Genomic DNA, 11,948 nt, shown 5'->3' with positions numbered 1-11,948 from the left:
TTAATCGAAAATGTATCGACATCGAAATTCTGAAGCTGTTATCGACGTATTTTTCCCATGACGATAATTTCGATAATTTATTTCTGTTGATAGGCCTACTTTCTCCTTAAAATATTCTACCGTGTGTGCAGTAGGTCTAGACCACACTCTATAATTTACAAAGACCCAACAATTCCAGTAATTCCCCCAAGAGCAAGCATCTAGTGCGACAGTGGCGAGGAAAAACTTCCTTTTAGGGAGAAACCTCGGACAGATCCAGGCTCTTGGTAGGCGGTGTCTGACGGTGCCGGTTGGGGGTGTGATGAACAGTGGCAATTATAGTCACAATAAAGATAATGGAACTATGACTAGAAATAGTAGTTGTAGTAGTTAATGGTGTAGCAGGGCGTAGTAAGCTCCCCAGAGCTAAGTTAGTAACAAGCATTTCTGGGACATGGATGCACACAGATGGAAAGAAAGGGGAGAGAGGTGCTCAGTGTATCAAAGGAAGTTCCACGGCAGTCTAAAACTATAACAGCATAATAAAGAGCTGGTGCAGGCAAACCTGAGCCAGCTCTATAAGGGTTGGTAGATGAATCTGACGACTATGAAGAGAAGCAGAGATTCTCAACTCAGTTCTGAAGCAGAACTCCTCACTCCCTAACTATAAGCTTTATCAAAGAGGAGAGTTTTAAGTTTACTCTTAAATTTGGTGACGGTGTCTGCCTCCCGAACCCAGACTGGGAGCTGGTTCCACAGGAGAGGACCCTGATAGTTAAAGGCTCTGGCTCCCATTCTACTTTTAGAGACTCTAGGAACCACAAGTAACTCTGCATTCTGGGAGTGCACAATAAGGTACAATGAGCTCTTTAAAGGGCCGTCCACATGGAGACGTTTTTTGTTGCAAACGCACATTTTTAGCATCGTTTGGGCCCCTCATCCACACAAATTCAGTAAATGCACTGCCTGAAAACGCACTTTTTTGAAACCGGGTCCCAGGGTGAAAAACTTTTGGCTTCGTTTGGACGGCGAAGCCGGCTTTTCATCGTATCGATGATGTCATCGCCACGCCCCTCGACCTCTTACCGCAGTCCCGCACTAGTGCACGGCCACACACGACTGTGGTGAAGCTAAGCGAGCATATCCCATCTCAATGGTCAAACCAGCTCACTTCATCTAGCTAAATAGTTTGTCTCTGCTCCCTGACATTTCCCTCTGCTCTGCCTGTCCTGGATTCTACACAAGATATATTGATAACGTTATGTAGCTAACGTTAAACATCACTAAAGTAGCTGACCACTACAGCAGCAACGTAACGTTAACGTTAGCTGCTATGGTTAGCTAGCTGTTTATAAAGTGGAAGCTAGCTAGCTAATCTGTCTGCTTATCAACTCCTTGAACGGATTTTAGTAACTTTTACCACAGCTTATTGTACAAAAGCTACTGCAAGAAAAACGTTTGGTTATCAAAAAGGCAGTTTGTTTGACTGCCGATGTTAGCTAGTTAGCAGAGCTAACGTTAGCGCGCGCGGGATGATGGTATTAAAGGCAGAGCTGAAGTCCATAAACAGGATCCTGGCGTAGGTTCCTGTGGAGTCCAGGTGCCGGAGGATGTAGTGTAAGGCCAGGTTGACTGCATCGTCTACAGACCTATTGGCTCTGTAGGCAAACTGCAGGGGGTCCAGGAAGGGGCCAGGGATGTCTTTGAGGTGAGAAAGCACAAGGCGATCAAAGGACTTCATAACCACAGAGGTCAGGGCGACGGGTCTGAAGTCATTAAGTCCTGTGGTCCTTGGCTTCTTGGGAACAGAGATGATTGCTGAGGACTTGAAGCAGGCAGGCACGTGGCTTGAAAATGTCTGTGAACACTGGAGACAGCTGGTCAGCGCAGTGCTTCAAGCTGGATGGGGAGACAGCATCCGGTTCAGCAGCTTTCCTGGGGTTCTGTCTCCTGAACAGTCTGTTGACATCTTCCTCATTGATGGAGAGAGTCGTCACTGAGGTGGGTGGGGAGGTGGAGGGGGGGACCTTTAAGGTGGGGGAGGTGGAGGTGATGCACTGTAGCTGGAGCTGTTGGGAGGTGTCACGGGGGATGGTATCAGGGAAGACCGTTTGTTGGGAGGTGTTGAGGGGGATGGTTACAGGACTGACCCATTGTCTATCAAAGCGACAGTAGAACTCGTTAAGGTCGTTGGCTAGGCGTCGGTTGTTGGTGGAGTGGGAGACTTTGGGCTAGAAGCTGGTGATCTGTTTGAGCCCTCTCCAGACAGAAGCAGTCGTTCGCTGAAAACTGGTTTTGGAGTTTCTCAGAGTATCGTTGTTTAGCCTCTTTTACCGCCTTGCTAAACTTGTACTTTGCTTCTTTAAGTCTGTCTTTGTCCCCACTCCTGAACGCCTCTGCCTTATCCAACCTTAGCCTTCTGAGTTTGGCTGAGAACCAGGGTTTGTCATTGTTGAAACTCACCCTGGTGCATGATGGAACACAGCAGTCCTCACAGAAGCTGATGTATGACATCACAGCCTCTGTGTACTCATCCAGACTGTTGGTAGCAGTCCTGAACACATCCCAGTCAGTAGAGTCCAAGCACGTCTGGAGATCCTCCACAGCTACACTGGTCCACTTCCTTGATGTCCTCACTACAGGTTTACAGAGCTTAAGTTTCTGCCTGTAGGCGGGGATCAGGTGAACCATGACGTGGTCAGAGTGTGCCAGTGCAGCACAGGGGACGGCGTGATAAGTATCCCTGAATGTGGTGTAACAGTGATCCAGAATGTTCTCCTCTCTGGTCAGGCATTTAATATACTATCTGTATTTAGGTAGTACATGAGTGAGGTTTCCTTTGTTAAAGTCTCCAAGGACAATTACTAAGGAGTCCGGGTTGGTCCGCTCCACATATAGTACCTGGTCGGCGAGCATGCGCTGTGCGACCTGCAAGTTGGCCTGCGGCGGGATGTAAACACAGACCAGAATGAATGAATGGAACTCACGGGGTGAATAAAAAGGCTTATGGCATTTTTCCATTACATGGTACCTGCTCGACTCGCCTCGACTCAACTCGACACACTGTGCGTCCGTTTTCCATTGCAGATTTTAGTACCGCCTCAGTGTGGCTAGTCGTCTTATATGCCGGCTCGACGCACACACCAGCGCACAAGTATAAACATCAGGCCACTTGAGCTTGTTTTACAGTTCTGTGGAGGCTCCACGCAGAGCTTTCGCTGTAGCCTATGTAAAAGTGGCCTGATGTTTATACTTGTGCGCCGGTGACTGCGTCGAGCCAGCATGTGTGTGTGTACGTAGGCTACTGCGAAAGCTCTGCCTGGAGCCTCCGCAGAACTGTAAAACAAGCGGCGCCGCAGTAAACTGCCGTGACCTAACGCGACACACACACAGAACGTGGAAGGTGTGTTGTTGTTGCCACAGCCAGAAGACACATTTTGTTTCGAATGAAGCTGGAGCTAGCAGAAAAAAAAAACAGCTGGTTAAACTGTTTAAAAATAGCGGGTTTGTTCAGGACACCCGTCTGTCACTTTCATGTCACCTTTTGGTATCGGCTCAGCTCGCTTGGAACCTCGACTGAGGTGGTACTAAAAAAAGTACCTGTTAGCAGGTACCAGGTACTTTTTTTCGTAATGGAAAACCAAAAAAGGCGAGTAGAGTCGAGGCGAGTCGAACAGGTACCATGTAATGGAAAAGTGCCTTTACAGTTTATGATGAAAAATTCCAAGTCAGGAGAACAATGCTGCTGGATCACTGTCACGTCGTTGCACCAACCGCTGTTGATGTAGAAACAGATTCCTCCATCTTTAGTTTTGCCAGAGAGGTCCGTGTCTCTGTCCGCTCTGTAGAGTTGGAAGCCTGCCAGCTGCAGCGCAGAGTCCGGTATTAATCCACAGAGCCACTTCTCCGTGAAGCACAAAACAGTAGATGAAGAAAAGTCCCTGTTTCCCCCCAACAGCAGTTGTAATTCTTCCAGTTTGTTTGGCAGTGAACACACGTTAGAGAGAAATATGCCCGGTAACGGTGTGCGTAATCCTCGCTGGCGGAGACGCACCAGCGCACCAGCCCGTTTCCCTCTCCTCCGACGTTTCGCTGCGTGAGCAAAGGTGAGCGCACCTTTGACTAGAATGTTCAAAATTTCCAGTGTAGGGAGAAGAAAAGTAGGAAATAAATCCTCTGGCGTTGTTCCCCTGATGTTCAAGAGCTCTTCTCTGGAGAAAGAGATCAGGGTACCATCGCAAAAAACAAAGTTAAAACACAAAACAAAACGCGCACAGACACCGAGTTGACCGTCTGCGGTGCCATCTTAGATCTTAGATATGATGGTGCTTGACCATTTAGAGCTTTGTAGGTCAGGAGACCTTTACCTTTACCTTTACAGGAAGCCAATGCAGAGAAGCTAATACAGGAGACATATGATCTCTTTTCTTAGTTTTTGTCAGAACACGGGCTGCAGCATTCTGGATCAGCTGGAGAGTCTTAAGGGACTTATTTGAGCAACCTGATAGTAAGGAATTACAATAGCAATCGTTTTGAGACAGGATATGCCTAATTTTGGCAATGTTACGAAGGTGAAAAAAGGCTGTTCTTGAGGTTTGTTTTAAGTGGGCTTTAAAGGATATATACTGATAAAAAATAACTCCTAGATTTCTGACAGTAGTGCTGGAGGCCAGGGCAATGCCATCGAGAGTAGCTAGATCTTTAGATAATGAGGTTCAGCGGTGTTTAGGGCCCAGCACAATAACTTCAGTTTTGTCTTTCAGATGATGATATCCCTGGTGGGACACTTAATATGCTGTCTCAAATTTGGTTTGCTCTGTTAAAGTCCCCAAGAACAATGAGCAGGGAGTCTGGATGTTTTTGTGAGAAAAACTCCTGTAGTGAATAAATGGTTAACAGTCAATGTTTTGGGACTGCTTTAACATGAAACAACCTTAGATAAAGTGTTTTATCCCTATTTTTTCCAGAAATTACAAGCACAGAAGGGACATTTTTGCATCTTAAACTGCAGGTAAATACATCCTTTAGTGTTTTGTGTATCGTTCTGTATCTTGGACAAATATTTTTCCTGCAATTAATTAGTGTAAAGGTCAGTCCTATGTTCGGTCTATCCCCTGTATTGGTAAGAATTTGCCTTGCTATAGTGTTATTGAGCAAGACTTTTGCCTTTTTGTGCCTAGAGAAATCTACTCGTAACTTGGTTTAGAGGTAAACTGCTGTTGGATTGTCACGTGATTACCATAACTTGGTTAGAATAAATCATTTAAGCTTATTATCCGCTCATGAGAAACCTGTTATGGATACAGCAACTAACGTACTCCAATGTTAAACCTACAGTAGCATGTTAGCTCATTTAGTATTGGTTTACATCTGGCAACCAGTTCTTTTCATACTTTTATGCGACTTGATTATGTCATCTGTAGACTATTGATGAGTTGTTTCTAAAAGCCATTTGGTGTCTTCGCTGATCAAAGACTGTGACCTAATCCTGTCATGCATTAAGGAGGAAACCAAATATCACAGCCTTGCAAATAGAGAGAAAACATTTGCATCCTTAGCATCTTCAGCTCAGTTGAAACATTAACTTACTGAAAGCTAGTTCATGTACTGAGTGTCACTCTCTGGCCGGAGAAGGAACACTTTTAGTTACACAGAGCAACAAAATGTATAGTAAATTCAGGAAATAATATATATTCATATACCCAATAAGCATATTGATGTAACGGACTAAAAATGTGTTACTGTAAAAGGGTAGTTATTGTACAATTCAAAGTCTACATACAGGCTTGTTTTACATAAAGGCATGTTTGCCTCTGCAGTGTGGTTTAAAAAAAAGTCCAATGGGGGTTCCTAATGCTACTTAGCAACATTTAAAGTACAGGCACGTGCAGTTCCTTGGGGTGTTTAAAAGTGTGGAATGCTGTTTAGAGAAACGACTTTGAACACTGCGGTGCGGGGACTGGGTGAAAAGCTTGGCCATTCTGAAGCTATTGATCATTTTACTTTGACTAAATCAAATCAGTGAGTGAGCGGACTCTCACCCAGTAGTCTTAAGGCACTCTGTGGTGAAAAGGTTATCCCCTTGGAAGACGGTTAAATATTCTCTCAGGACTGGAAACTGAAAGTTTTTCAATTGTGACTCTGTCCCACTGAGTGACCAGTTCACTCTGCTCCACAAAGAGCTCATACCTAACACTCTGGTACTAAGCTGAAGACTTGGAGACTGAAAAGGGATACCACGGCTCATACTCTAGTTTTTTTTTTCTCCCTCAGGAGCAGGAAGGTATTCTTTTTATAAAGAATGGGAGATTATGATGAAGACACTGCGTTCCTTGGACAGACTGGTCCTTATTTCTGGACCACATTCTTTCTTCTAAACACAGTTTTTGTCTCAACTGGATTCAACGGACTTTATATTGTCTTTGTCGGGGCAACTCCGGAACATCACTGTCTCATTCCAGACATTAACTTGACTGAGGAGTGGACAAAAGTCATCATTCCTTTTATGATAGTAGATGGTGAGGAGGTGATTAGCCAGTGCAGCAGGTATAGGCTAGATGTGGTGAGAAATCTCTCAGCTGAAGGATATATTCCTGGAAGAAATGTCAACCTCACTAACCTGGAACAGGAGGGATGTTTAGATGGATGGAACTACAGCAAAGAGATCTACCAATCCAACATAGTCACTGAGGTCAGTAGGAATATGCACGTTTGTGTTTTCTTAGTGTTAGTTTTGGGACATTTTAAGTTTGCCTTGTTCTTTTTTTGTTTTGAAATATATATATATATATGTAATTAACATCTTTTCACAGTGGGACCTCGTTTGTGATGACCAGTGGAAAGTTCCCTTTGCATCTTCAACTCTCTTTGTGGGATACCTCTTTGGGTCTCTAATCTCAGGCTATCTTTCTGATAGGTATTTCATCCTTACTTGCCGCTAAAGTTCCCAAAAACGTATTCATTTCATTGTCCAATATGAACCTTAATTGTACTTTATGTATAGTAAGACTGTTTTTTGTCATTTATGACATACTGTAGGTGAGCTGTGAGTTTATTTTTTTTTATTTTTTTTATCATGTATGAAATGTTGTTGAATGCTTATACAAATGGAAAATTATGGATTAGGTGAGGATTTCACATTGTTACTGGGAACTTGTTAAGCTGTCATTATAATGAAAACAGCCCCATCTACTGTTGAAGATGATCTTCTCTAAGAAAGGGCATTTTTTCACTCAAAACGTCTCCTACTTTGAAGTCATCACCAGTCTTACATCGATGGTTTCCCAAATTTTAGAACACTTTCATCTTTATTAAATGGTCTAAGATGACAGAAAGACATTCAGCCACAAATAATGTGCCAAAAAGGCATCGACCATGTGCCCCCGAGGGCAAATTTGTGTAATAATGATGGTGGATGGTGTTATCATGTGTACTCAGATGACAGAACATGCCAGAGTCTGCTTAACTTCATCCTTTACTGGAAGAATTCTAAATTATAAGATCACACACCCATGTCCTTAGTGTAACTGCTCTTAGTTATGGTTATTCCGAATTTAAATACTAAATAAAAATCCTAAATACTTCTATTTTATGTAAGTTGTGGTAAGGGTTATGTTCTGACAGACATTACCTTTGACTGTAGAAAAGCATAGGGCTGTGGACACAGCAGTGTGGGGCACTACTGTGTTTAACTATGTAGCCCTTTTGCAGCTGTGAAAATGTTTCACTTAATGGTTGAGAAAGAGGGGGCGAGGGCCATTGAGGTTTTAGTCTTTTTGATCATTGTGTCACATTGGGTAATTATAAAGACTAAAGCTTTTGAAAGGTATACCTGTATCATGTTGCCAGTTCAGAGACATTTGTATATCCCCATTCACCCATCCCCACCACAAAGATCTCACTGTCATCATATTTTCTAAATGCACTGTCTGTGAATCACTGTCAATGACATACAGTTCTGTTCCATTCAGGTTTGGGCGGAAGAAGGTTGTTTTCATCTCTCTCGGGGCCCAGTGTGTCTCAGTCCTGCTTCAGTCCTTCTCTCATTCATGGAAGATGTTCTGCATCATGTTCCTTTTTGTTGGAGCCTCCCAGATATCCATTTATATTTCTGCATTTGTACTAGGTATAACTTGTAAAATACACCTCATTAGGTTTATCTCTTTTCAGTTTCATGCTCATCACTAAACATGTTGGCTTTTGTCTCGGACAGGAACTGAGGTTTTGAGTAAAACTATGCGAGTGCTCTTCACAACTCTCGGGGCCTTCCTTTTCTATTGCATTGGGTACATGACACTACCCTGGATTGCATATGGCATCCGAGAATGGAGGACTCTGCTTGCCGTTCTGTCCGCAACTGCTGTGGTCTACATCCCACTGTGGTGGTACGTCACTCATAATTCTCGTTCTCATTTACATAAACATAATGTGCCCATAGTCAGCATTCCTAGTTTTACAGCAAGATGTGATATTTGAAAAAATAACTTATTTTGTTGGCATTCGCAGTAAACCTGTATTGATTGTGCAGGTTCATCCCAGAGTCTCCTCGGTGGCTGATCACTCAGGGAAGAGTGGAGGAGGCTGAGGCCATCGTGAGGGATGCTGCAAGGAAAAATAAAGTTGAAGCGCCAACCGTAATCTTTAAAGAATCTGAGGTTAGGTTCACATATTGTCATTAATAATGACACTGTACATATGTCACCTTTTGATAATGTCCTTTTAACCTTTTGGCCCAAAAAAGAGTATTTTCAGACATGGAGATAGTAACTACAGTCTCATTACATTTGTTCCTCTTCCGGTTCATGTAGTTGTTATTTCTGCTTCTGCCTAGCTTGAGTAAAAGCTGGTTCAAAAGTACAGGAAAGTGACTGTTTCTCTGTCAAGTTAACAAATACTACAATTGCAAATTACCTTTAGAGACAAAGATGTAATTCCTGTTTCTTGATTTGTTAGTGTTTAGAATAAAGCAATACTTCTAAAAAAGACTTGTGATTAAGATAATATGGTGTATGTAATTGCAGCCTAAAACCATTCAAATCAATTGAATCTGATCAAAACATGTTTGAAATGTTCTGTGTGCAAGTCTGGAAAATGTAACCACATGAATTCTCTTGTTTGCATTGGTTTCCGCTACAGGCATTGTCTCCAAGCAGGACATACAGCATGCTTGATGTCCTAAAATCCAAGAACATCAGATGCATCACACTGATGTGTCTCGTTTTGTGGTGATTGGTTGTTTTGTTTTTTTTTCATCATTCTGACTTGGTCATCATTCACATTAGATGTTGCCATCTATTTATATGCATGTGTATAGTGTATCAGAAAACCAAGGTGACATGTCAGCAAGAAACCGGTCGAAAAATGTACAATGTAAACCTAAATGTCATGACATTTACTTATATAATAATACAAATAGTTTTTTTTTTTTTTTTCTTTTCTCAGGATGGCAATAAACATTGGGTATTTTGGATTATCCCTGAACACCTCCAACCTGAGTGGTGACCCCTTTATGAACTGTTTTTTATCAGCTACTACTGAGGTCCCTGCCTATGTTGTTTCTACTTGGCTGCTAAGGAAATGTCCAAGAAGAGCACTTCTGTCATCGTTCCTCGCCATTGGAGGAGGAGTTCTTCTTCTAATCCAGTTCATTCCTGATAGTAAGACTTAGTAAAATTACATTGTCACAACCTATCTAACACACACACAATGTCTTATCACACACACATTATACTGCAGCTTTAACTGTTATGGACAGGAAACACCACAATCCAATACTCCAATACTGTATCCAATTGATATATAACATCAGTGTTTCAGATGGTACTTATTACCTACATATTAAACAAACCCAGTGCCAAGTGAGCTTAGCAACTCAACCCTTTCACCATGAACTAGTTACATGTTCATTGCTTTTTGAGCAATAAGGCAGTGTAACATTTTTGTTCCTTTGTGTGCTATAAAATCGTGTAACATTTATTTGTCAAAGTTGTCAAGGTGATAAAGAAACCATACTGTAGGTGATTGCATCCTCTGATTATTTAATCTGTCGGAAAGGGGTTCAAGAAAGTTCATGAAGAAAGCAGTGCTGTCAGTTTCTTTTCAGCTCTTAGTACAAAAGATTAAGTCACAGAAAATAAGACATTGTTCAGGCACTCTTAGGCAGGACAAGTTATATAAAAGCCTGTCCTTGAACAAGAACTCGTGAGGTCGAAAGCGGTCGACATTTTAACCAACATGCCTGACTAAATACAACTTTATTAGTATATAACATTTCTGCTTGCTCTGCCTAAGCCCTAGAGTGCCTGAATGTTTCCTTTTTTGTGACCATTTTTTCATCCTCAAAGATGAGGTATTTTACAAAGTCTTGGGAATTCATTTATAACTCACTCCAAATTTCCCTTGCTCTTTATCTCTCTCCTCAGCCCTTCAGTATGTTGCTCTGGCACTAGAAATGACTGGAAAGTTTGGCTTCACCATGGCCTTCAGCATCGTCTACATCTACACTGCTGAGATTTACCCAACTGTACTCAGGAACGTCGGCATGGGAATGTGCTCCTCTGCTGCACGAATTGGCAGTATCACAGCACCTTATGTCATCTATTTAGGTGTGTAGATGTTGAATACGGTATCTCACAAAGACACTGCATTGATATACTGTATGTATCTAAAAGAACTACATTCAGGTAAATGTTTGTCATTTCTACTGCAGAATGTTGCTCCTTTGTTATTTACAGGTACTTATAATAAGGTTCTGCCTTATATTCTCATGGGAAGTCTCACAATTGCCTCCTCTGTGGTGAACTTCTTTCTTCCGGAGACCTTCAATAGAGATCTTCCAGAAACAGTGGAGCAGATGCAAGAATGTCAAGGGTAGGTGCATTTCATTTAGATCAATCAGTGTAGTTCACTTATTATTACATTTACCATTAGTCAAGTCAATAATAATATCGCTCAACATCACAAATCACAATTTGCAAAACAAACATTTACAACATTGTTTTACAATGCATTGATTAAATAAGACTTAGACTATCTTAGTCACAGAAGGACAAGATTGGTTGCATTACTGATATGATGTTGCATATCTACATGTATGGTTATATTCAAACACGGGGAACTCAAAAAGTAGGGTTAGAAATGAATGCCTAGTTTTAACCACTCCAAAAAAAAAAAATCTTTTCGATTACAGGTTGTGTAATGGACCCAAAAAGAGGAAATGGAAGGAAGAACCCACCCATACAACATGAAGCCAAATCTGATATCCAGACTCTTACTCCATAGTTTTTCTCAATTGCCTTGCTTCACTTTTAAGAAAGAAAGAAAAAAAGATTTATTTTGCTTAAAAGTAATAATGTCACATCTGAAAAGAAAATCTAAGACAAGCACAGTGGGCAAGAACTGTTGGATTTTTTAATCATTTTTGAAAGGTCTATTTTCCTACTCAGTTTCATAGAAAATGCTTAAATCTTACAATGTTTGTATAAAATTGAAAAACTTGTCTGATTGGTCTCTAATTTTTGTCACAACACACGGAATTAAAATATGAACATATGAACCCTGCCAACACAAAGTCTGAGTTGTTTTCATCTTTTAACAAAAAAAAAAGACTAGGTCAAATACGACTGGACCGTGTGCTCAATTGTGGCCACATTGCAACAGGGAAAGCAGTGGTTGTGTCTATACTATGAATATCAATATTACATGTTCATCTGTAGTGGTCCCAGTAATATTTGTGTGTTGTGTACTGAAGTAGCATACTGTTGTGCATAACTTTCCGTACGATATCATACGAACCTGTTCTGGAGAATGCGTTGGGTAAAGATATTGATTATTTGTAAAGAAGATTATTTGTCTCAAAATAACTGAGGACTGCTTTTCAATGAAATCATGCTATTTTCAACAAGTTATTGCTCTGGATTAGTCATCTTAGATGTTATTGTTTAATGAATGTTACTTTGTTAAACAGACCA

At 41.5% G+C, this 11,948-nt stretch overlaps 1 protein-coding gene across 1 annotated transcript; it reads left to right on the top strand.

The window, feature by feature from the left end:
• The first annotated feature begins 6,280 nt into the window (after positions 1 to 6,280).
• Positions 6,281 to 11,225, top strand: slc22a5 (solute carrier family 22 member 5). Its single transcript, XM_078265982.1, has 10 exons — positions 6,281 to 6,670; positions 6,792 to 6,895; positions 7,950 to 8,104; positions 8,192 to 8,363; positions 8,507 to 8,626; positions 9,102 to 9,203; positions 9,421 to 9,635; positions 10,401 to 10,583; positions 10,713 to 10,848; positions 11,168 to 11,225. Exons 1-10 carry the CDS (start codon positions 6,281 to 6,283, stop codon positions 11,223 to 11,225), a joined length of 1,635 nt encoding a protein of 544 aa, XP_078122108.1.
• Positions 11,226 to 11,948: the final 723 nt, after the last annotated feature.

The sequence above is a fragment of the Sander vitreus genome, chromosome 13, assembly GCF_031162955.1.
Source record: "Sander vitreus isolate 19-12246 chromosome 13, sanVit1, whole genome shotgun sequence".
In the NCBI taxonomy this organism is placed as follows: Eukaryota; Metazoa; Chordata; class Actinopteri; order Perciformes; family Percidae; genus Sander; species Sander vitreus.
The sequence above is the reverse complement of the archived record's forward strand: the minus strand, read 5'-3'. Positions and strand labels throughout refer to the sequence as shown.

Bases quoted from the DNA above. Each gene is read 5' to 3' on its own strand.
- slc22a5 (XM_078265982.1), top strand. From the start codon at position 6,281: ATGGGAGATTATGATGAAGACACTGCGTTCCTTGGACAGACTGGTCCT. The intron at 8,105-8,191 runs GTATAACTTGTA...TGTCTCGGACAG, and splicing joins TATTTCTGCATTTGTACTAG to GAACTGAGGTTTTGAGTAAA. The intron at 8,627-9,101 runs ATCTGAGGTTAG...TTGTTTGCATTG, and splicing joins CCAACCGTAATCTTTAAAGA to GTTTCCGCTACAGGCATTGT.